The 26,973-nt window shown below is 40.7% G+C and overlaps 1 protein-coding gene across 2 annotated transcripts; it reads left to right on the top strand.

Moving 5' to 3' along the window:
* Positions 1 to 20: 20 nt before the first annotated feature.
* DHDH (dihydrodiol dehydrogenase) lies at positions 21 to 23,979 on the top strand. Of its 2 annotated transcripts, XM_082273827.1 has the most exons (8): positions 21 to 183; positions 1,966 to 2,165; positions 8,389 to 8,500; positions 19,570 to 19,733; positions 20,876 to 21,128; positions 21,280 to 21,404; positions 23,602 to 23,752; positions 23,832 to 23,979. In XM_082273827.1, exons 2-8 carry the CDS (start codon positions 2,076 to 2,078, stop codon positions 23,942 to 23,944), a joined length of 1,008 nt encoding a protein of 335 aa, XP_082129953.1. In that variant the 5' UTR covers positions 21 to 183; positions 1,966 to 2,075; the 3' UTR covers positions 23,945 to 23,979. The 2 variants fall into 2 exon arrangements, with proteins under 2 accessions (XP_082129953.1, XP_082129954.1); XM_082273828.1 differs by lacking the exons at positions 21 to 183; positions 1,966 to 2,165 and adding an exon at positions 2,312 to 2,517.
* Positions 23,980 to 26,973: the final 2,994 nt, after the last annotated feature.

Below are 26,973 nucleotides of genomic sequence, written 5' to 3'. Positions count from 1 at the left end.
GCCCTACCTGTGTTTTCAGCATGTATTCCACAGGCTCCGGCAGCCATATTTAGATATCCACTCTGATGTACAGATCCCTTCTGATGCAAAGTTACTGTTAAAGGTATATTGCCATCCTCTTGACTGGTGCCTACTGTATATGAAGCTGGACACGGCTAAATTAAACATGCTCACTATTATCAGGTACTTTTATAATTATTACCATCACCACAGTGCTGAGGATGATTGTTGAAATGCGAGGCAGAAAGACTTTTACTTACAGGTACACGTGAAGATCGGTCATTTATTTTCTATGGCCTTGTTTATGGAACCCTTTTGCTGGGTGTTCATTCGCTACTCTTAAATATGACATACACAGTTTGGTGTTTAATAAGGAATAATATTCCCTCATTGTTATTGCTATCCCTTTGCTATGCGACTTTCCTGTGCTATTTTGTATCATTATTAGAATCTTCATTTGGTAACTGATTATACTTTGATCATTAATCAATTGTATTTATATACCACTGTATCATTTTTATTACATTCAAAGTTTATATTTTGGGTTTCTTTTATTCTCTTTGCTGAATTGTGAACCCTCCCCCTTTTTGAGATTTGGGGGTTCGGACTAATACTAATACATATAACTATTTAAACACATCCAAGTCTGCAGTCAGATAGCTCTGAAATAGAGGGTATAACCCTTGAAACGCGTTAGCATCTGGTTCTGCTTTGTGATGCTGCTGATGCCCACCTAGAGTTGTGGTTCAAGTCTCTTTTTTTAGTTTATTTTGCTTTATGTGTCTAAGCCCAAAACCCATCCGGATTTGTGAGTATATTGCATTGTTTTTATACATTCCAATAAATGGAAGCTTAGGTAATGCATGGGACAGGTGCACCCTTCTTTTGTTCTTTCATTGACCCGGATCAAACTGTGGTCTTGCTATTTAACCTTTATTTATTTATGTTTTTTTTACAATCTTTTTCTCTAGCAGGGAGAAAAAGATCTAATGTAGTTTTCTCAGTGCAAGAAGAGAAAGAACATGGGGCAAGCTGTACAGTGTCAGGCTATCACAGCAATCATATGATCAAGAGGTGGTTCTTCTGGCTCCCAGTCATTAGTACAAGACCTGAAGTTGTCAGTGACAGCTCAATCTTTGTGCCGAGAGTGCACTGTGCAGCACACTCCAGCTGGCCCCATCTCAATGAAACTTTGGACTGAGCTCCTCAATAATGGATGTGTCACTCCTACTCATTCAGTACTATGTACAAAATTCAACAAACCCAACTGGCTTTTTACAGTAGTACAGAAAAAGAAACCAGAAAGCAAATCAGACCGCTACCTGCTGCATGGATATAAGACTAGATAATGTTTTAGCCCAATATTATATACTTTATTTGTTATTATTATTATTATTATTATACAGGATTTATATAGCGCCAAGAGTTTGCGCAGCACTTTACAATATGAGGGAAGACAATACAGTTACAATACAATTCAATACAGGAGCAATTGGAGGGCCCTGATAGTTAGAGCTTACAATCTATTTACATGGCTAAAACAAAATAACATTTCTTTACACTTCAAATGTTCACTTTATTATAGTCCTGACTTTAATAAAGAAAATCAAATACTATACATTTCTGTTAAAGCCAAAGCCAAAAAGTGTATGAACTGCGACTAAGATACAAATACATTTTTTAAATTTGGTAAACTTCCTGCACTAAATTTCTTGAACTTTAAAATCCCTGATATGATTAATAAAGAAATGGTTTTATATCCACATATACACTATAAGAAGGTTGCAATTGATGGCGGTTCTGCAGTAATTAGAAATACATTTTCTGTCCCCAGTGGCTTCTACTGGCAGGCAATAACATTACCCAGCATCTAAATGTCACACTACAATAATAGGTAAAAGACCTTGGCTTCATCTCTGGCACTGATTTGTCAGCAGATTTTTTTTTTTTTTGTTAACTATAAAGAAATAGACACACCCAGTACATTTCAGTATAAAGGCAGGTTGGCAGGCATGCACAGGAACAGAAAATACTTGGCAGTACCTGTGTTCTGGGAGAAGCTGTAATCCCTCAGTATGGCCACTAGATGGGGTATCTGTTCTGCAGGAAAGATTAGCAATGATTTCATGGTTGCCCTGCAGACACTGCCAGCTCAGGATCACCAGGTAAGCTTACATTCTACCTGTTTATTCTGTCTGTCTGTCTGTCTGCCTATCTACCCAGCACCTAAGTGTCACACTGCAATAATTGGTAAAAGACCTTGGCTTCATCTCTGGCACTGATTTGTCAGCAGATTTTTTTTTTGTTAACTATAAAGAAATAGACACACCCAGTACATTTCAGTATAAAGGCAGGTTGGCAGGCATGCACAGGAACAGAAAATACTTGACAGTACCTGTGTTCTGGGAGAAGCTGTAATCCCTCAGTATGGCCACTAGATGGGGTATCTGTTCTGCAGGAAAGATTAGCAATGATTTCATGGTTGCCCTGCAGACACTGCCAGCTCAGGATCACCAGATGAGCTTACATTCTACCTGTTTATTCTGTCTGTCTGTCTGTCTGCCTATCTATCGTTATCTATGATTTGTCATACTTAACCACTTGCCGACTGCCACACGACTATTTATGTTGGCAGTCAGCCCCTCACAGGTAAAGCGAGGTAGGGCTACGTCGCTAGCCTGCAAGGGTTTTGGGAGCGAGCACGCGCCGCCGGATCAATGTAAGATTTAGGTTAAAGCGGAGTTCCACCCTGGATTTTTTTTTTTTTTTTTTAATACCCCCGGGACAGTCAGGGCTAGTGCATTCCACAATGGCTAGCCTCTGACCTGTCCCGGGTTGCACTTACCTGTTAGGACAAATACTTACCTTGCAAACGTCTTGTCCAGCGCTGCCATCTCAGATGTGGGCAGCTTGAAGCCAGCGCGTCCTCTTCGGCGTCTTCTTCCGCCTTCTTTGGTCCCACGATGCTCTGCGCCGGCCCCGACGTCACTTCCGGGTCGCGCGCGTCATCCCTCCACAGCTTCTGGGCATGCCCAGAAGCTGTTTAGAAGGGGATGACGCGCGAGACCCGGAACTGACGTCGGGGCCGGTGCAGGCGCAATGATTCCTGGGAGCTATGACGTCCAGCTCCCAGGAATCATTGCAGAGCCAGGAAGTGACGACGGGCCGCGGCCGAGGAAGGAGGAAGAAGGAAGTAAGGTAAGTATATTTTCTTCGCTACAAAGTAAGTAAAAAAAAAAAAAATATGCGATTATCCATTTCTTTTTCAGGTGACCCGGAGTGAGAAGATGGAGGTAAGTATAAAAATAGGGTGGAACTCCACTTTAAGGTAGGAAAAAAGAAATCAATGTCTGTGTAATTAGTGAGAAAGGTGATCACTGATTGATTGCTTTAAATTTAAAAAAAGCATGCACCTGGAAATGGGTGGGTAGGCAGGAGGGTAGTGAAGGAGAAGAATTACTTATTTACAAACTTTATTGACAGAAAACGTGTTTTTTTTTTTTTTTTTCTTTTTAATTTTCAGTCTTTTTTTTGGTTCCGTTACTTCTGCCTTACTACTTGGTCAGATTATAGATCATGACCCAGGAAGGAGCGGACCTTATTAGCTCACACACCCTGCATCATCCACCCTCCTACCTACCCACCCATTTCCAGGTGAATGTTTTTCAATGAAATGCAATCAATCAGTGATCACCCTTCTCACTAAATACACAGGCATCGATTTATTTTTTCCTACCTTAACTTTATTCTTGCATAGATCACTTATTTGGCATTTTTGAAGTGTGCAGGAAATAAGAGATGAGATAACAGTATATGTGGATAGAGCTGTAGTATTGAAAACAGGAGAAGTGTGTCCTGGGGTCTGTAAAGCTCAGCATACACTATACAATCTGATTGTACAATCTCCTACCATCAACTCTGTAGTGCAAGGGCCTGTGTTAGGATACAGAGTGAATGGATAGATAGGTGGGTACTCCTAATCCATAGTTTTGATAAATCTAAAGGAAAATGTACATTGTGCAATCAGATCGTATCGTGTATAGCCATCTTTCTAAAAGTACCTAGGAGGTAGTGGACAGAAACACTCAGCTGTCAAAACCCATTCATATCTCTGCATTGCGGGAACTCACATTCCCACGTGTGTTTTTTTTTTTTTTTTTCAGGGGGCAGGGGGGTGTTTTGGAGAATTTTTACTCATCGTGCATAGGGCAGCCTATCCACCTGAATGGGCTGCCCTATACGCAACAATCGTACCAAGGAAGCTTCAGAACTTTTTTGGGGCGGAGCTTGGTGCATTTTTTACTGTGATTTTTTGGTGCAGCGCATTTCTGAAATGCAAGTAAACACACAGATATGAATGGAGCCTCATTGTTGTGGTAACGCACCAATTTAACTTGCAGGCCCTATTCACATTTAGTGGGAGTGCACGTTTTGCGGCTCATTTTTCCTGTGACACGCATAGGGCAGCCTGTTGATTTCAATGGGCTGTGCTACATGTAGCTCATGGGACATTTTAAGCCCCGTACACACGTACCGATCGTCGGCCGACTGATCGGCCGTCTTTTGGCCCCGGGCTGTCGTGTCCGCTGAAAAGTGCAAAAGACTGCACACGAATTTTGTCCGCCGACTGCAGAAGTGATGTCATGTGATGGTTAACTTTCCCTGTGTTTTTTCTTTTCTGAGCATGCCCAGTCTTGCAAATCTGCTGTCTGTCGGCCGTATTCTGTACTGACTGGCGAACAATCGGCCGTTCTGGTGTCGGCATACAAATTAAAAAAAATTTTAATGCTTGGACGACAGATTCTGTTCGGCCGAAAGTGCGCTGTCGGCTGTCGGAAGCATCATACTAACAAGCCGAAAATCGGCCGATCGTTCGTCGGCCGAATCTTTTCGGCCGACAATCTGCACGTGTGTACGGGCCTTTAGGGTATTGTGGGTTGCGTGTTTTTTACTGTGCATTTTGCAGCATTTGCCAACTCGTTTTTTCGCATAGTACAAGTGTGTTTGCTTCTGTGTTTGGTGTGCCATTAACAATCATTGGGTTCTGTAAAGCTTGACATACACTATACAATCTGATTGTACAATCTCCTTTAGATTTACCAAATATATATAATAGGAGGAAACTCTGTAGCCAATCAGGAAGGCCCTTGCACTACATAGTTGATGGTAGATCTAAATGAGATTGTATAGTGAACTTTACAGAACCCAGGACACACTTCTCCTGTTTTCAATACTACAGCTCTATCCCCACATATACTGTTATCTCATCTCTCATTTCCTGCACACTTCAAAATTCCGAATGAACTATCTATGCAATTTTAAGTTGGGGCTCTTTAACAAGGGCGGATCTCATTTAGGGCTCTTTCACACATGGAGTCCGTCGGACGGACTCCATTTATCTCAGCGGGGGATCGATCCGTCGATCCCCCGCTGAGCAGGAGGATGACAGCTGTTCTCTGCGCTGTGTGCGGAGACACAGCTGTCAGGTCCCCATGCATCTCTATGGGGGAATCGGATCGGAATGGATCATCTGTCCGTTCTCATCCAGATTTGACGGATCGGATGTCAGTGGACATGTCTCCGCTGACATCCGATGCCCCATAGAGATGCATGGGGTGACCGTTCAGATCCGCCAAAAAAAACGGACAGGTGGATCTTAACGGTCCGCCTGTGTGAAAGGGGCCTAAGACTTACCAAATGTATATAATAGGAGGAAACCCCTATCTAGCCAATCACTCTGTAGCCAATCAGGCAGGCCCTTGCACTTCATAGTTGATGGTAGATCTAAAGGAGATTGTATGGTGAACTTTATAGAACCCAGGGCACATTTCTCCTGTTTTTAATACCATACCTCCCAACTTTTTGAAATGAGAATGAGGGACACCTATTAGAAAAAGTATGTAGACATAGGACACACCCCCTGCCATGCCCCCTTAAAGTAGAATTCTACAAAAAATGATTAGTTAAACCCACAAGTGGCTTTTTTTTTTTTTTTTTACCACTACCATTCATTTATATTGGCTTTTGAATTTTACAAACACACTCATTTAGAAACGGGATGAAAAGTTTAGCACTGGGAAACACTTTTTGAAAGATAAAAAGTGCATTTTATAAGCAACTATATAGATCAGAGCAAAATGAGGGACAAATCAGGAGGACTTTGTTCTAATTCAGGGACAGTCCCAAGCAATGCAATACTACAGCTCTATCCACATATGCTGTTATCTCGTCTCTCATTTATTGCACACTTCAAAATGCCTGAACTATCTATGCAAGGGTTACGTTAAGGTAGGAAAAAAATAAATCAAAAATCAAATCAAAATCAATGTCTGTGTATTTAGTGAGAAGGGTGATCACTGATTGATTACACTTCATTTAAAAAAAACATGCACCTGGAAATGGGTGGGTAGGTAGGAGGGTGGATGATGCAGGGTGTGTGCTAATGAGGTCAGCTGGTCAACTCCTTCCTGGGTCATGACCTATAATCTGACCAGGAAGTAAGGCAGAAGTAATGGATACGTGTTTGGAAACATCCATGAAGACTCCGAGGCGAGCGTCTGTAGAATTAATGGAAAGCTTTGATATTTTTGCAAAAGAAATACATTAATGTTATATTGGTACATAGGGAAGCTGGAATAATAAAAAATAAGAGGAAATTACTTGACACCCCTAAACAATTATATAAAATAAAATATATTTTTTGGAAGCAGACGCCCTATAGAATATGGTGGCAGTTGCATGCTTTTGTTTAATTTTTTATTTTATTTTTTTGTCCTGGATGCACAATGGGAAGTAAAGGAAACTTTCCCTAATTGTCCTTTTCACACGGGCTTTCCGCCCAGGGGACTTTGCTTTTGTCAGCGGGGGGATCGATCCGTTGATCTCTGCTGGGAAGGCGGATAACAGGTCCGTCTCTGCTCAATGTGCTGAGCGGACACAGACACAGTCCTGCTCTCCTCTGCTCTTTTGCAATCAGAAAATGCTTTGTGTTCATAGAAAAAAAAAAAAAATACAAGATGTGTTTTGAATGGTGGAGGTGCTGAGCAAGTTGTCCTTCGTGTTCAATATACAAATTGCAAGTCACTTGAGCAGCACCGAAAGATACAGCACACTGTATGAAGCACGGGTAACGAAAGGGAATTTCATAATCCTCAGTGGCCCTCTCGATGTGAGATGAAGAATTGGATGTAACCAAGCTGCACCAATGTGAAAAAAAAAAAAAAAGTTTCTGGAGTTCAGCTTTAAGCAGTAGAGGATGAGAGAACAGAATAGCTAAAATGATGGCAACAGTACCTCTTAAGTAGAGATGAGCTCAGGCATGTTCGAATCCTAGTCTGAACCCACCTCAGTGATCCCATAAGGAAGCTGTTGCTGTGCTGAGCCAATCATAAGCTGCTGAAATATTCCCCATACCGCAGCTGTATGTACAATATACAAGGCGTGGATCGCTCAGGTGGGTTTGGATTAGGATTTGAACATGGCTGATCTCATCCCTACTCTTCTTATTAGTGATTTATGTGCAGCACCTTTATACTTTTAGGTCCCAGGCAACACAGACCCAGTATGACTGGCAGATCAAGATCTGCAAAACCAAGGTCCATGTGTTTGCTTGGGTTTTCTATCTGTATTTGCAGGTCAGCAGGGAGTTTCTTATCTCTGCCCCCTCATGTGGCCAATTCAGCTGTGGGCAACCACAGATGCTTTTCTCAGTTTGTGTACGATCTATCTCTATATTCCCTGCATGGAAATATCTTCCAGGATCCACAGAAGACAGAATTCTCTGGATGAGGACCAACAGAGAAAGCATATCTAAGGTCTTATGTTTGCTTCATATGGATATTGCATGCTCCTAAAAGTCGATGGGAATTCAAAGCCCACTTAATGAAGGTCAGAGGAGGTCATTTGCACTTATCAATGAATTGTTAAATATCTCAGAATCAATTTAAACTGATATCAAACCGATGGCATTACACAGCATGGATGGACGAATCTCTGACTGTGGCTATTGTATTTTGACAGCTGGCTAAACCAACTGTCAAAATACCCAAGCAGTGCCTGCACCTAATGGGAGGGGGGCTGTCGGGGTCATCTACTGTGCACATTTATGCAAGATCATCAGGAACCAGCTGAAATTCACTCTGTAAATGGCCATCATTAAATGGTGCCTCAGTCTAACTTTTTGATTACAACTCTGAATACTACTTCCTACGGCAGGGTCCCTCCCTACACTTATACCAGTAATGGGCTATAGTCACTGGTAAGGGGTTGCGTAAAGTAAACCATCATTAAGCACCTATTCTACTTTTGGTGTTCATGATCTCTGTCTTTTATGTTCAATAAACTTTGATTTCATGAATTATCATAGCCACTCTTGTTTATACCCTACAGGCAGTGGCTGTTGCAGCAAAAGACCAGAAACGTGCTAAAGAATTTGCAAAAACTCACAATATACCAAAAGTGTACAGTTCATATGAAGAGCTTGCCAAGGACACCAATATTGGTAAGAAAGAATTTCACTTTAAGGGCTCATTCACGTTGATAAAGCAATCCATTTACCTGTGCAAAGGGCCGTTTTTCCTGCAAGGCATTCACAAGTGTTCCATACATTCCCGTGCAGGCAGTCCTATTCATTTAAGCCCCGTACACACGTACCGAATGTCGGCCGAATGATCGGCCGTCTTTTGTCCGGTGCTGTCCTGTCGGTTGAAAAGTGCTAAAGACTGCACGCGAATTGTGTCGGCCAACAACAGCCGACTGCAGAAGTGATGTCATGTGATGGTTAACTTTCCATGTGTTTTTTCTTCTCTGAGCATGCCCAGTCTTGCTCATCTGCTGTTTGTCGGCCGAATTCTGTACTGACTGGCCAACAAAAATTTTAAAGGCTGCACACCCGATTCTGTTCGGCCGAAAAGTCGCAGTCGGTTGTTTGAAGCATCATACTAACAAGCCGACAATCGGCCGATCGGACGGCGGCCGGATATTTACGGCCGACAATCGCTACGTGTATACGGGCCTTTAGATGCAGTGGCTGCACGGACACAGCCACTAGTCCCAATCTGACAACTGTAAGGGTGCAAGTGCGTGTCCCAGCATGCACACTATCTGTGTTGAGGGACACGCACTTGTACCCACATGGCTTTCAAATTGAACCAGCAACTGTGTCCATACAGCTGCTGTGTCCCAATAGGCATGAATGGAACAACCTGCACTTGGATGCACTTGTTCTGTGCATCCATGTGTGGGAAACAACTGCCCTTCACACGCATGTATGGATCAGCATACCTGTGAAAATGAGCCCTAAGGCTGGATACACACTATACAACTTGTTTGGTTTCCTTTAGATTTACCATCAGCTATTTTGTGTAAGGGCCTGCCTGATTGGATACAAATAGAAAGTGTTTAGGTTTGACCTGATATTTATATGGTTTTGGTAAATTGTAAGGAAAAAATCTAAAGATAATTGTATAGTGTGTATCCAGCTTTAGGGATATCAAAACCCAAAAGCACAAAGTAGTATATTGCAACTTACCAGTCCTTAGATGGGGTGGCTGTATTTTTGGGGTTGGATACACCTTAGTGCCATAGTGGCTGATACATGTGCATTTTGGTGAGAACATTTTCTTTCCTAGATCTCCAGCACAGTGCTTTGATGACAAGCCTCCAACACAAGTGTTTGATCTAGCAAAATTAAAAATGCTGATTGGCAAAACCACAGTATGAATGTAGCAGGCAGCAATTGAACATTGATTTGCAGCACCCTGATCACAATGTGTAAAATAAATCATTTCGTTCAGTACACTTTTAGCCTTCTCAGAGGTTGCTAAGTCAGGAGTCAGAAATGCCTACAATCCGAAGGAATAGACTGCAATGTAAATGAGCTCTTAGTGGTTACAAACTACTAAATAACTAAATTCCTGACCACTGGTACTTGCAAGCGAAAAGCTTCTGACTTTAATTTTAGAGATTTGAGTGTATTCTGGAGTTGGATGTCATTGCTTACACTAGAGATCAGTTCCAAAGAAGCCAGTATTCTTATTGCCATAATAAAGCACTGAAACTAAACCCATAAGTCTAGGTTCAAATCTTTGTGGTTATGGTTGATGCGTTTTTTTAGGCACGTTTGGTGGTGCGTTTCACGTTTGTAACCTGCGTTTTTGCATGCAGTTTTCATGCATTTTGCTTTTTGTGTGTTGTGTTTTTTTTTTTTTCCCCTTTAAAAACACTGTATATAGTTAGTTGCTAAGGAGCAGGCTGGGAAGCCTGCCGCTGCGTCCTTAAAGAGTAACTCCACTTTTGTTGAAAAAAACATTCCCCTCTGGGTGATCTCTGTACATTGCAAGGATTGTAACAAACTTTGTTGCAGATTCCTACCTTTTTGTTCTAAATAAATCACTGTTTGTTTCTCTGTGCCCATGTGCTCAGTGAATCTAATGGGAGTGGTTTCATAATTTTTAACCAGCTGCTGCAGAATCAGGGCTCTAATGTGGAAAGTTGCTGGGTCTGCATCCCTTTAAACATTATTTTTATTTGCCAAAAATCTGACTTGTATCTTAGTGCAGATTTCTGGGAAAATCAGTGAGCCAAATCACACAAGCAGGAAATGTTTCGGGGGGGGGGGGGGGGGCGCACATTCTGTGTACAGAACTTCTCCAGGTAGCCATATTACATTGCACTTTACAGAGAATTACAGATTGAAAAGGGAATGTCATTTTAATAATATTCAGTTACAAAATTATTTGTGTTGCAATTCTATATGCTATATATTATATTTCATCTGTTTTTTTTTTCCCATGAAAGTGGAGTTAAGTTAACCTTTAACAACCGAAGAGTCATCAGCTGTCAACAGGATTCCCCCCTGACAGGGAAATGTAAAAAAAAAAAAAAAGAATTTCAGGCATAAAAAATTGGGAAAATAACGGAGTGGGGTCCTCCCCCCTTTGGGTCTGGTATGGATTTGGAGGGAAATCCCAGGCCAACATTTAAGAAAAAATGGCATGGAGCCTGAAGGGGAATGACAGGACCTCTTTCTAGTTGCTGGCAACCATTTTCTAGCTTGACCTGTGTAACACCATTTTCTTTCTTACAACTGTGACTTGTAATGACTTGTTTCAGTTAAGGTTACTTTAAGTCTTTAGTTAAACATGAACAATGACCTAAGTAAATCACCCGATATGTTCTGACATTTCAAGATAAAGATACATCCCCACTTCCTTTGTACCTAACACATTCTGCTTCCTTTTATTCTAAGTTGAGCTATAGGGTCTAGACAAGGCGTATTTTGCAATTTCTAACGAACATTCTGTATTAACCCATTGTTCAACTTTTGTGAGAACTTGACTCTTCCTGAGAGTATCCACTCCACCTCCCAACTGTATTTCCTGTTCAATACTGTGTATAATAGTTACCCCGCTTTGAAAATAAAGTTAAGAATGTTTTAGACTGAGCAGTGGTTGCACGTGTTTTCTTTAACAGGATAAAACATTCTCCAGAGCTCTGCTGTTTTTGCATAGAACAGACTAGACGTTGCTATTAAGTCAGGGACTTAACTTTTGAGTATACATTTAAGGTATCTAGGGTGAATATAAAGAGAAATCACCAATCATAACCTTCAAGTAACCTTAACTGAAACAAGTCATTACAAGTCACAGTTGTAAGAAAGAAAATGGTGTTACACAGGTCAAGCTAGAAAATGGTTGCCAGCAACTAGAAAGAGGTCCTGTCATTCCCCTTCAATCCCCTCTAAAAAATCATAATTTCATATGCATGATTTTTCTCCTTATCATTTATACGGTGTCATCAGAGGACACCAGGCCTCTCTGGAAAGGAATAGCAGGTTAGGTGACAATGTCCTTTGTTTCCTTAGTATAATCAAATAAGGACCTAAACCTGCCCACCTAAATGGTAGACTTAGCTTTCTTGGCTTTATAAAACTTTACGTATTCCTGGTAATCAAAAGGGGTTTGGGTTTGTTGGATCAGCACACCTTGTCTAGCTGTTAGAACTGTGTCAACATTTTCCACATCTCTTGTTAAAGTACAAACTTACATAAGATCCCCCTCTATTTGCTGAGTCTGGGGTCTTTGTGGTTTTAGCGATTAAACACATAATAAGCTTAAAACATGCATATAAGAATAATAGAAAAAGTAAAATCATCACAATCATCATAGCAATGTCTTTTAACCAGGAAAACACTCCTCCAAAACCAAAACCTCCCATACCTACAAAGGGATCCCAGCTTTTAGCAATGTTACGGGCCTCTTCTTGCAACTTATTGACCTCCTTTCTGTGTTGGGCAATTATGTCATAATAATTTGGCATTTCCAAAGTGGTATTGTATATCCAAGTGCAACATTCATAGTCCTCAGTATGCTCACAGAGGCCAGTCAATGCAGCACTCATACTTTCTATAGCTAGATCATGTAATTCTAACTTCTTCCTAATGGCCCTTTGTTCAAGATTTAGCAACTTAATATCATCTGAATTATTTTCCATTATCTCATCAATGATTCCAGAATAATTATTTAATTTTTTCATCATATCGATTGACCACCCAGTCCAGGAAGGGAGCCACGCCCACGCGAGGTCTCCCTTGCTGAACAGATCTCTTTTGATTCTATGTCTTAAAGGGTATCTTGGATGTGCACTTGCTTCAAGCATGTGCTCATTGTCGTCATTATCCACAACTCCCATAATTGGGACCACTGAAGCTAAATAACACCACCCTGAGACATGGAGGGGGACCCAGGGGTAACATTCCCTCCCACAACATACATATATACTCTTTCCCAGTGAAAAGGGTCTCTGGGCAATGTATTCTTGTAGGCGTCTATTTTGTACTGCGGTCACAAGGTGGTCCAGTACTTTTTGTATGTCTCTAGAGAAATTCTGGTAATTACTCATTATGGTCTTGTTTAAACTAGGACTTGATATATCAAACAGGGAACATGATTCTCCTAATGGGACTTGGCAGGAAGTAATATTAAGAATTGACTTTTTGCAAATAGAAGGGTTAACACGTGTGTTATTTCCCAGGCTGAAACACCAGTCTGGGAAATGGCTTCTACCATCTACTGGGAAGGTGATATTATTATTACTTGGCACATTAGTTAAAGTAGCAGAGGTTTCATTAAGGAACTGTGTAATATTCAAAGGGACAGCAATAAGAGGGATGTGGGCTGTTTCTGGATGGAGTTTACTACATATCCAACATTTCTCAAAACCTGACTTATTAGCATAAGCATATTTAAATTTTGTTAATAACATTTCACTATGAAAAGTGGGTGGATTCTCATCTACATCATGCTCAATACTCAATTCTCTCTTTGTTCTGTTATGCGTCTCATATGCAGGGTATGGTCCGCATATACTTCTCATGACACCCAAATTTTCAGGGTGATAGATGCAGCTAGTAACAGTCCATACAAGGGAAAACACTGAAAATTGAATCAGGATTATCAGCAGCCATAGTTTGGCTGAGTCCGGTGCAACTGGAAAAGTCATTTTCTACAGGGTCTGGGCGGTTTGCCCCTGTCAGTACCCCCTTTTCTTGACTCTCCTGTTCAAGGTCAGGGCAATTTGCCCCCGTTAGTACCTCTCTTGCTTCTGGATCCTCCAGTTCAAGGTCAGGGCGGTCTGCCCCCGTTAGTACCTTCTTGCTTGCTTCTGGATCCTCTGGCTCAGGTCCTATCTGCACCAACTTCACTCTAGTGGCATGGATCCAAGTAGGGCTGTGTTCGGTCAAGACAGCGGTCCTGGTAACTGCTACCACAGTGGTCTCTGGGCCGTAAGCGAAATCCTTTTGTTTCTTTCCTTTGGGCAGCAGCTTCATCACCACTACGTCTCCTTCTCTGAAGGGATGGGTATTTTCCTGTAAAAAGAAAAGAAAAGGTGCGAGCAACTTTTCGTTCCGTTCCACTTGATTCTTAAGTTTCAATTACTCTTTATTTGTGCTATTCATTCTTTCCATTATACCTGAACTCTGCGGATAATAATCTATTTTCAAGATTTTAACTAGTTCCTGGCATATTTTTGATATGAAAATTGGAGCATAATTAAACCTAATTCAAAGCAGGCACCCCCATCCAGGAATAATCTCCTGATTGAGAATGCATGCCACCGTGTGGGCATCTCCCTTTTTTGTGGTCCTAAAAGCTTCCACTCATCTGCTGAACACGTCCACTATTTGACTAAAAAGAACTCTTATTTCTTCCCTGCTTTGGGCCTATATGTGAAATCTATTTGTAGATGTGTGAATGGGTTTGATGGGTATTGGAGATGCTCATGTTTGGTCTGTTTGTTTCTAATACAAGTGATGCATCTAGCAACATATGCTTGCACTAAACTGTCAGTAATACTTCATATGTTCTTTCCCACCCCCTTTGTCCTATTCCATAATACTAGGCAATAAACAGTGGGGTGCTAGCTGCGGGGATACACACAAGAGCTCCCCTCTTTTAGAAAAAGGCGATTCTCAACTTTTTCTAAAACATCACCCTAGTCCTTAAAACCTGTTCTGTAGTATGTGTTTGTAGCTTCAACAATGTGTGATCTTTTGGCTTGGAGCAGGAAATTAACTAATTAACTAAAACATATTCTGCTCCCTCTATGGCTGCCTATATATCATGTTGTGGAGTAACACACCCTTTAATAGCAGTAGCCCATTTAAAACTGGGGCCTACCTAGGGCAAATGATGTGGCCATCCCCATTACCATCTCACAAGATGCTATGTGCTATGTTCGGAGTCACTTCAGGCATGCCTTTAGACCTGGACTGCGACCATCTTTGGACAAAAACTATAGGGCAAAGTTTTCCACCATACTCCTGGGTAAGTACACCTGTCATGGTCTTACAATTGTCCCTTGCATAAACACAAAACATTTTTCCATGATTTGGGAGGCCCAGTGCAGGCGCTACAACCATAGCATTTTTCAGATATATAAACGCATTTAACATTTCTGGTGACATTTCTGGACCTGTGGTTTGTCTCAAAATGTTATTATAGATAGGAGCAGTCCGGATCCATAACAAGCAATGATCCTGTGGGCGGGCAAGACCCACTGTGGGCTGGCAGTCCAATAGGACGCTTTAAAAAAAAAACACACTACTTAAACCAATCACTGTACAGTGGGTAGCATCGGATGGTATGGTTGTCAGTAGAGATGGCACATCAGATACCACTTGCATGCTATGATCAGATTAAGAACTAAAAAACTTTTTGGCTTAGTGCCAATTTTCCAAAAAAAACTTTTTTTTTCAGATTCTAACAAAAATCTGGCCAGAGGTTCCCCTCTTTTAATAGAGGATACACATAAAACATAATTTAAAAACTATAATCAGATAAAAAGTTAATCTGATTTGAAACTTTTGGCTCTGTGCCAACAGGGTCCAATGGTCACACTTATTGCGGTAACTCTTTCTGTCCAAAAATAAATTCCATAATTATGACAGGAATAAAGATATGACATTTGAACGCTTTCTTGGCAAGTAGCCAATTTTCAAAATTTTGCAGGAAGGCTCCCCTTCACATAGGAGACCATTTGCCAAATATAATTTTTCATTATCTATAATTCTATAAAAAATAACTTCAAAATATCCTGCCGACAACGGCAATTTATATTTTTTCTTTTCTTTTTTTTTTTTAATAAAATAGTGTTTTTATTCATTATTACTACGCTCATACAGGATGGGCACAATTGTATAAATGGCAAAACTTCTAAAAAATTCTATAAAAATAATTGCATATGTGTAGGAATGCTGAGACCGTTCATTTGCAGAAGTGACCCCCCCTCTTTTCCCCTGGTGTAAGGAAATGTAGTAGTTTTAAATGTATCTGACACATAAACATTTTCTGCTTGTCTGACATTACGAAGAAAACTACACCTGCCTTGGAAAATGAAACCGTGGGGTGCAGGTGTGGTCAGGGGTATTTGTAAGGTAATATTATTATTATAGGGGGACCTATGTTGAAAATGTCCTACTCTTTGATTTGCCTCTTCTGATAAGGTCCTTGGAAATGCGCCCTGACAGGCTGCTTTTCTTTAGACAGATCAAAAGAGCCAGCCACATCGCTCTCTGTTATGGCTTTTTTGAAAACCTTACAAAGTTTTAGTAGCCCAATCAGAAACTTGCTGTTTTACAATTAACATGTACTGTGACTTTAAATTAACGGCAAATGTTTGAATTCTAAGACTGTGCTACTCAGCAATGACACTTCACTGCCCAAAAACGCCAAATTCTCACCCATCTTCTGTCTATAGGCAATCGCTGTGGTCTATATCTACGTGTTTAAAGACTTTCACTTTCACTTCTAATAGCTCTACGCAGCTTTTTTCCTATTCTATTGTACTAATACGGGGCATAAATAAACCAATTCTCCCCACTTTTTCCATGTACTTTTATCAACTCAACTAAACATTTACTAAAAGATTTACTTGTATCCTAATATCTCTAAGGCTGGCCATACATGTCCGGACAACTCTTTATCGTACAATTTTCTGTTAGATCCACCACAAACCACATAAGAGGTCAAAATTAAACACATTCATTTGTATTCAATTAGGCAGACGTTTGTACTACATAGCTGAAGGTAAATTTCAAGAAAACCGCACTGAAAATTGTAAGAAAATTGTATCATGTATGGCCAGCATCAGACCTAAACCTTCAGTATAATTTCACAAAACCATAAACAAAACATGTCTCTAAGATTTACACATTCACAAAATCACTTAAATGTATCTGGGTCCTTAGACCCTCTTTATGGTTAAAAAACCTCCTGAAAAGCCATTTGGTGTATGTATATTACACCTTATACTCCCAGGTATAGTGGCTATCAAGAAGGCTTTACCACCATTATAGACAAACAAACAATACACATAATAAACATTTATCTTGATTTGTCTGATAACCCACGATCGGTCAGTCAATTTTTACAGTAATAATGAAACTGTCGCTATCAGTGTTATATTAACAGTCAGCAGGCGCAATTTTTACAAGTCATATATAATTATAGACAGAGTTCCCATATATGTCAAACCAGCAATATAATACTCCAATACAATATGACAATATTTTCAAATGGCATAACAAAATGAAATAACAAAATAATCACGTGATCAACAGACTTATCTACTTACCAAATAAGTCTTTTAGATCAAACAAACAAATTATCTTATACTCTAAATCTTACAGTTTCTATGCGATAGAAAGATGTTAGCAAGAAAAGGAAAGTATTTGTTTTCTACACAGAACAGACTGACATCTATTTATTATTCACTAAAGGAACGGGGTTTTCCTAAAACCCCCTGGGCTTCCCTGAAACCCAAATAAAAAAACTGTCTTTGTTGAAGACAGCTTCAACGCCTCCCAGAGACGTTTTATTTGTCCCTCCCAGAGGAACGGGATTCTTCTCGAGAAAAAATCCCCTGGGCTTCCCAGAAGCCCCGGATATTGTCTTTCCTTATAAATGACAAATCCTGTGTCTCCCAGAGACACTGTCTCGATACGTTCCCGGAACGTATTCAGGTTCAACAACCTAACATATAATATCTTTCCCTGAAAAATATTATTCTGGCTTCCCTGAAGCCTCTATATATATATATATTAGTATTCAAGCTTCCCTGAAGCTTCTATATATATATATATATATATGTAAAGATCCAGAGCATCTCCCAGAGCTGCTCTATTATCCAACACGCTCCCTGAGCGTTTGGTGTCTATGGCTCAAAGAACGGAACCAGGGCCAAACGGCCAAGTCCCACCGGACAGGCAAACAGATAAAATAAAATATCTCCTTACCCAGACCGGTGAATCCTTGGACCCGTGATGGCCGCTCTCTCTCCGATCCCAGACGTAGCCCCCAATCTGTTGGTGATTTCTCTTTATATTCACCCTAGATACCTTAAATGTATACTCAAAAGTTAAGTCCCTGACTTAATAGCAACGTCTAGTCTGTTCTATGCAAAAACAGCAGAGCTCTGGAGAATGTTTTATCCTGTTAAAGAAAACACGTGCAACCACTGCTCAGTCTAAAACATTCTTAACTTTATTTTCAAAGCGGGGTAACTATTATACACAGTATTGAACAGGAAATACAGTTGGGAGGTGGAGTGGATACTCTCAGGAAGAGTCAAGTTCTCACAAAAGTTGAACAATGGGTTAATACAGAATGTTCGTTAGAAATTGCAAAATACGCCTTGTCTAGACCCTATAGCTCAACTTAGAATAAAAGGAAGCAGAATGTGTTAGGTACAAAGGAAGTGGGGATGTATCTTTATCTTGAAATGTCAGAACATATCGGGTGATTTACTTAGGTCATTGTTCATGTTTAACTAAAGACTTAAAGTAACCTTAACTGAAACAAGTCATTACAAGTCACAGTTGTAAGAAAGAAAATGGTGTTACACAGGTCAAGCTAGAAAATGGTTGCCAGCAACTAGAAAGAGGTCCTGTCATTCCCCTTCAGAGCCCCCCCCCCAAATCCATGCCAGACCCTTATCCGAGCATGTAGCCCAGCAGAACCCCCCTCCCCCTGCCCCAAAGCCCCCCCCCCATGTTTAGGGCATGGGGCTTGGTATGGTTCAGGAGGAGGGCTAGTATGGAATTGGGGGGACCCCACACCCCTTTTTTTATTTTGGTGTGGGGCTGCCCTCTAAATCCATACCAGACCCGAAGATCCTGGTGTGAATCTGGGGGGGAACCACGCTGTTTGTTTCACAAAGTTTTTTTAGCCAGCAATTCTTGTTTTTACATTCAGCTGTCAGCGGAGAACCATTCACATAGAGGGGGGGGGGCAGGATCTGGGGACCCCCTTGTTAAAAAGGGCTTCCAGATTCTAATGCCTGCAGACCCCCACAACCACAGCCCATGTTTGTGGGGAAGAGGCCCTTGTCTCCATCAACATGGGGACAAGGTGCTTTGGGTTGGGGAGGGGCAGGACCCCCCTGCCCCAAAGCACCCCCCCCCCATGTTGAGGGCATGCTGCCTGGTATGGTTCAGGAGGGGGGAGGGGAGAACCCCACTGACAGCTGATGACTCATCGATTGTGAAGAACGTGACGGCCGGCTTCCCAGCCCGCTCCTTAGCAACTAGCTACGATAATATATTCTGAAAGGAGAAAAAATTAAAAAATGCAATCGTGCAACACTTGCGTTTCTGGTGCGACTCCATTGAAGACTATTGCACGCAAAACACAACCTGCTGCTGGGAAAAAAAGTCCCTCACCCTCTCTAAAAATGCACTGGCTGAAAAAAGCATAGATGTGAACGTGCATCATAGGAAACCATGTTAAATGAAATGTAATGCGTTTCTGCAAATTGCAAAACGCACCAAAAATCACATAGGTGGGAACGTAGGGTAAAACAGCTAGCTGTGACTACTGTGCACTTCGTCACTTCAAGACTAATTGTCAATTCTCTTGTGTTAATCATCTTTACACAATGACTGCTAGGAGACCCATGCACATGTCTGTGTTAAAAAATAAAAAAGCTCTATGAAGATCCACTGCTTGCATATTCTGTATGAGGTCTGGGGAAATGTGACTGTATGTCCTTTTATGCTGTCTTTACTTGCAGATATTATCTATGTTGGTGTCCTGCATACCATCCATCGAGATGTAGTTTTGATGTATCTGGAGCACAGAAAAAACATCATATGTGAAAAACCCCTGGCCATGAACTCCACAGAGGTGAAAGAGCTCATAGCAGCTGCCCGGAAATACAATGTCTTCTTTATGGAGGTACTGTACCATGGCCTTTGTCTAAAACTCAACTCCAAGCAGATATAAAGACAAAAAAAAACAATGAATGCATTAATAACTTTAATTCTAGTTTCCAATTACATTTATGTTAAAAACATTACAAAACATTACAATGATCTTCCCCTTTCCCATTCCAATTTCTCTAAATGGAATTGCACACCTCTGGCTAGATGCAGTTAGCAGATCCATAGCACTGCGGCTTAGTTTACAAGAGTTTCCCCTGAAAAATGTTTGCAATGAACTAGTTCTTCTAATGTTAAACTTCAGCTCAATTTCTTTGAGTTTTGGATAAATTGGGGATTAGATAAGGGTTAGATCCTCTGTGCTGTATGCAGGACAGACGGTTAAGGGGAATCTCACCAATGGCAATACAGACAGGAATAAAAACCTGAAAGAGTTTCTAACCCTTTCCTAGTCTAAAGAAAGTATTTTTATTAAAAAAACAAAATGCATAATGAAGGCTACAACTCAAATATGCCATCTTTCCAGTAGGATGAATAACCCACTCAACCACAAGATCTCAAAATTCCGTTCACATTGTGAGTTGTTCCCCTTTGGTTTGTGCCCCTAATTCCGTAAGACAATATAACATTGCAATACTGGCATTCACTCAAGTTTAGTGAAACATAAATCTCACAGTATGCTGGATGTGTCCATATTAAGCAGACACAACCTCAATATGTTCTCCCAATCTGTCTGAAATACAGCTCTTAATTTAAAGGTCTTTATGAATGTAATATCACAAACCAAAAATACACCAAACGGCTCTAATGAATAACTCAATTACATTCTTAACATAGATCTTTGGAACAAATATCACACCCACAATACCTATCTCTGAAATTAACAGAATCCAAGACTAGAGTCCCTGAGATATAAGACAATGGTCCATGGCATAATTCTTTAGCATATACTGTACAGTATTTATCACTTTTAGTTGAAAATTTTGAAATTTGTTTCAAATGTTGGCAACTATGAAGAAGGTAGTTGGTTGGCCTGGCGGCAAAATACAGGAACACCTGGGTAGAAATGAGTAATGAGCAGGCTGTGCCACCTGTATGTATCTCAAGGCTTCATTTCCCATGTATTATTGCTTATAAGGGTCACTTATTGTATTGCAGGCCGTTTGGAGTCGCTATTTTCCTGTGTATGATCAGATTCGTTCCCTCTTATCCCAGAAGGCCATAGGGGATGTAAAGGTTGTCCGGGCAGAATTTGGCTCTAACCAGTACCATGTTCCCCGGTCAGTGGAGAAGGAACTGGGAGGAGGGGCACTGCTGGATATCGGCTGCTACTGTCTCCAGTTTGCATTAATGGTATTTAAAGGTGAAAAACCAGAATCGGTGACTGCCAAAGGTTTTCTGTATGAAACTGGTAAGTGTATGAATGCAGACCACCACTATTTGTCTACAATAGCTGACTAATATATCTCTAGTATATTTATGCCAAACTACAACCATTTAGGACCCTTTACAGCACCATAATACCATATCTATTACTGCCCATTTCATCGTTCTCCTAATAGGTGTGGATGAAACCGTGACAATTATTCTTCAGTATTCAGGAAAACGTCAAGCAATTCTGACCTGCACTATCATGGTGGCAATGCCAAACCAGGCAGCCATTTGTGGCTCAACAGGAATGATTCAGGTATTTACATTCTCTAAAAAAAAAGAAAACTGTCTCACTTGACAGCACACTATGGACATGGCATGTGTTATTAAAAGGGCTGTGTAGTCTGTACATGTTTTTTTAAGAAACATGGAAAAAAGATCAGCTTGATTTCAATCATCTCATTCATGTATGTTAATTTATTATTATTTTTTTTAATTATTTTTTTAAACTTGTTTCTATGTATTTGCCAGTTCAATTTTTCCCATTCTTCTTTGCCTTTCACAATAGTGTCCTTTTAAAATTTAAAATGTAATTCCTTTACACAATTTCTCCACAACTTGTACTGTATATATCACCTTCACTCCTGCCCATATTACTGCACTCATCACCTCCTGATAATTCTGAACAACGTGCTGACATAACCTCCACAACACTGGGGCACATACAATACACTTCTCTAAGTCTCAATCCCATTTTATGTCACTCACTCTCCTGCTTTTAATAACTTCTGGGAATATTTTATTTTGACTAAATCTGGCTCTCTGTTATCTAAAGTTTACCTCCACACCCAGCACCCTCATTCCTTTGGCAGCAACCATAATCCACACACTCATTTCTATTTCCCTGCTTCCAACAACCAGCACCCTATTTTCACGTGCCCTCTAGAATGTCTGTAAAAACCTCAGGTCTGTCCATGACCTTTTTTATTTCCAAACCTGTTACCCTACTTGCCGTTTCTGCAGTGTGACTTCAGGAATCTGACCCTGTCTCTCAAGCGGCCTCCTCTGGATTCACTCACCCAGACCAGTGGATGAAAGGGAGGTGGAATTGGAATCCTTCTATCCCTGCAAAGAACTTTCTAAGTTATTCCCTTGCCTCCCTCTCCTCTTTAAAATCTTACTATATTCATCTTTTTTTTCCAGTTGTTTGAGGATTGCTTTGATTTGTTGGCCTCCTGGACCAGTGTCATGCTTCCTTTACTTCTCTGAGTGGCTACCCATACCCACTATCATTCTTGGTGACTTTACCATTCCTGGTAACACAAAGTACCCAGCTACCTCTCGACCTCCCAACCTAAATTCATCTTCACTCCTTGCAACCTTTCCTTCTCTGAAAACAATTGTATCAGTTCCACACTCTCCCTGTCTTTACCCCCTATCCCTCCAAGCAGCAAAAAGTTAATTCATAGAATACTTTGCACAATAACCCCAGAAGAAACCAGAAGCTGCATAGCCCAGTTCTTGAGTAAGTGCGAAATAAAACTAAATTCCTTCAAGATTTCACCATGTATAAATCTGCCCTCCTAAAATTGGATTCCTACCTCTGTTTTTGCCAAGCAGACTTACTTCATCACTTGCACTAACACTCTCATTCTGTTCTTGTCAACTCTGTGCTACCTTTAATTCTACTTTGTCCCACTGTCCAGATATCTTCCCCACTTAACATATATATCTACAACGACATTCAATAGTTTCCACTTTTGACCCTCTTACTACAGAGGATGTTGCTAAACATTTCTCTGATGCCCACCTGCCACCATATGTGTCTGGTGCCAATCATTTTTAATGACACCTAAACGCAATGAGGTTTTGCCTGAAGGTTGCACGATAAATCGCGCTGCAATCACGGCAAACAGCATCATGCCTATCTTGTCACCCAAAAAGAAGCAGGAGCTTCTTTTGGGAGACCAGCTTTGCACAATGCAGTTTGCCTCAATTTCTCTCATGACAATCATGGCAAAACCACACCGGATTTAGGTGTCAATGAAAATTAATGGCACCTGAACACGTGTGATGCATTTTGCTACTATTGCAGTGTGATTTGGGATCAGGGGCAGAATTGAGCGATTCTGCCCGAGATCTCAAAATGCCAGATGTGAACAGGGCCTTACAGTCTGTCTTTTGCCCACAACACTTCACAGAAGTTGCCCTTCTAAAAGCCACTAATGACTTACTAACTGCTAACACCACTACTGCGTACTCATGCCATTGACACAGTTGACCACCATTTCCTCCTCACAAAACTTTACTTCCTTGGCATTCAAGACTCTGCTCTTTCCTGGTACTCCTCCTACCTATTAAGCACTCTGTATGCATCACCTAAAACTCCTTATCATCCTTTGATTTGTAAATGACAAGCATACATAACTGGACTGTATGTGATCATACTGGTAGCTGCTGCCTATTCTGTGTGTGATTTGTTGCATCAATATAGGTTTATATATTTTTTTTAGATTCCTTCGTGCATGTGGTGCCCTACCTCTGTTATTCTCAATGGTAAAGAAACAAAATTTCCCCTTCCACCTTCCAGTAAACCTATGTATTTTACAAACAGCACAGGACTTAGCTACGAGGCCGAGCATGTGCGCCAGTGTCTGTTAAAAGGTACCGTGCAAGATAATATGATTTATATTTTCCACTGATGCTCCCTATGTTGTGTTTAAATGAGATTTTCTGCTTCTAGGACTAAAAGAAAGTCCATTAATGACCTTGGCAGACAGTGAGCTGCTGCACACCATCATGGATGAAGTCCGCAAGCAACTAGGAGTGTGTTTCCAACAAGACAAAGTCTTATGATAAAAGAGTGGTCTTTTAGAATTATGACTGTGAAACATAATCATTTATTAAAAAGGAGATAAAAAAATAATATAAAGATTGGAATCCTGCATGGGCGTTTGCATTACTTTTAGTATAATGTAAAATTATATTAAAAAAAAAAAAGTAAATTATAAGGGTACAGTTTATTAACCATTTTAAATTCAAAAAGTTGAAGGACAAATGCATTTGAACGGTATTTTGAAGTAAATGCATCTTTAAATCCTAATCTCCAGATAAATAACCTAATGCACATTTGCAATTTATAAATTGGGACTGGTTTCTGTACTAAATTATTTGCAGTTTTGATCTGCTTTCTAAATACACTGCCAGAAAACAGCTAGGGTGTTGTTGACCTTTATTTTCTGCTGTAATTAAAGTGGATCTTGAACTGTAACAGAAGCGCCGACCCACACTGTACTTGTGGTCTTCTGTCAGTATACGGCTTCCTCCAGTCTGGACATGTATAGAGATTCCAGCTGCCCTACATACAAAAAATAGCCTGAACTTAGCTTGTATGGATCTGAAAGCAACAACTAACTCTTTATTGAAACACAGGCACATACAGATATATACTGTGGGACAACCCCCCTCCTCCTTAGCAGCCAATCCACATACACAAATACATCCCATAATAAGTTTATCCTAAGGCAGACAGAACAACAATAGAACAAAGGAATGCAGGTACTTAACAATAACAAACCCCACCCCATCTCACTAGCAAGGGTCTATGAGACACTCCTGCAATAATCTGAAAAGTCAAACTGTTCATCTTCATACATTTCCTGAGGGACACTGTTCAGAAATATTATTGTCCCAAGTGAAAGAGCCTTAAAAGCAAGGTTCACTTTCTAGATGTGGCTCCCTACCCCTTGCTGATACTTTGAATAAGACTTCTGAGTGAAAAAAAATGACCTTTTCCCCAGCTTCTACCGACATTACCTAGCTGAATGTGATGTCGAGAAGACACATAAGAAGAAGAACGTGCGGCCATCTAAGTGTAACTGTTTATTGAGGGTGTATAAAACAAGTAAAAAGATTGCACTCCCAAGATAGGAGGGGGTTACACATGGGCCAGCTAGCTGGAATACACAATGTTCCTAAGTTCTAATGGGGGTCCAATGGGAGATGGTTAGCGAGAGTTGATGGCTCTTGCTAAGGGCGACGATGTCCAGATGTCCCGCTGAAGATAGAGGAGCATGAAGAAGGACACCTGTTGATGGTTCTGTGGAACAAGCAGGGACCGCTGCTAGTGCGGCCCACAACCATGCTGGAACGCAAGTGGGTCGTTGTAGCTGAAGCCAGAAGGATGTCTGGGCAGAAGTGACATCACCCGATGAAAGGTAACATGTTTCAGAGCGGTTCTGCTTTTTTGTCAAACCAAAGAGAGGACAGGGGGGATGTGCTAAGCTTATATCTAGAGCGCAAGGGGGAGTGGGCAATGAGCATGACAGACATAAAGAGGAAACTCTGGGTTACGATTGTTTTATCTGTCAGTAAACTGATAATATAATCACTCTCAGAAAAAGAAAGATGACGATAAATAATGAAAAAAGAAAAATTCTGTAAAATGAATGCTGTATACCGTGTAAAGATACAAAATATCTATCAAGGTTAAGAATAAAATAAATGATAATAAGAGACACAGTTGGACACATGGGGAATATGGCATGTCAAAAAAAAAAAAAGAAAGGGGAGAAGAGCAATTGTGTGCCTTAACAGTGTCAATTTAACAAAAAAAAATCTATTCTAGGATTGTATGGGTTTTCTATCTCCTCGTTAAGATGTTGAAAAGACAGTCTGTCTTCTTGCGAGCTTTAGAGTTCTCCGCATTCTTTGGGATTTCATTCGCTGGTTTTTTACATCACTCTCTGCACTACAGAAACTGGGTGAAAAGGTGTTTTTATTGTGTAACGTTTCCCTTATAGCTGTTTTTCTATGTTTTGTCAGTGTTTCAACGAATTGGGAGGTAATCACATTTAAAAAGTGGACCGTGCAGAAAGTGCAAGGTCCATGTTAAGCAATCCAGCTTAGTCACCAACCCTGTCCATCTTGCTGATTGGACAATGAGATTATCTCTCTGTGTGAAGGGAGACTGATAGCACTGTACAATGCAGTGGAGCCTGATTAGCTTAGAAATTCCCTCCTCCAGTTTAAGTGCTACTGTGCAGGGCTTTACCAGAGGCTGATATCAAAGAAGACTCAGTTTTTAGGCAGTTATATGTAATAATTCCCCTCTGCACACTGATCACAATGGGTTACTCGCTAAACACCGCCATTCATAGAATGTCTTTTATTTTATTTTTGTTCAGTAAATACAAGGTTTTCTCTGATTGGATGAGGTGGAGGGAAGGGGTGGTAAAGTCACAATCTCCATGTCATCCAATCAGAGAATGCATAGTTTTCAGTGAAAGAAAATACAAAGAGAAGAATGTACTAAACCTGGAGCAGCTGTGCATGGTACTCAATCAGCTTCTAGCTTTAGGGTGTTTTGTTAAGGTTTAAAAATGAAAACTAGAAGCCGGTTGGTTGCCATTCACAGCTGCTCTAGATTCTGTCTGCTCCAGTATGCAGAGAGGAATCTGCTTGGCACAGGACCTGAAATATAGCAATATTTATGTATCTGAATGGAGCTGCATTGTTTTCAATAGAGATACTCACAGGTGTGTAAACAGGCACTTCATTCAGATCCATAACACAGAATTAAAAAATCTGCATCTGTGGCATGCGTATACACACATATGCAATTGTTAGTATTGGTGGCAGTTTACGCAGTAATAGCCCCCAGTATTGGTGGCAGTTTACGCAGTAATAGCCCCCAGTATTGGTGGCAGTTTACGCAGTAATAGCCCCCCAGTATTGGTGCCAGTTTACGCAGTAATAGCCCCCAGTATTGGTGCCAGTTTACGCCGTAATAGCCCCCAGTATTGGTGCCAGTTTACGCAGTAATAGCCCCCAGTATTGGTGCCAGTTTACGCAGTAATTGCCCCCAGTATTGGTGCCAGTTTACA

This window comes from Pelophylax lessonae, assembly GCF_965119305.1.
Source record: "Pelophylax lessonae genome assembly, chromosome: 12".
In the NCBI taxonomy this organism is placed as follows: Eukaryota; Metazoa; Chordata; class Amphibia; order Anura; family Ranidae; genus Pelophylax; species Pelophylax lessonae.
This window is presented reverse-complemented; position numbering and strand designations above follow the sequence as displayed.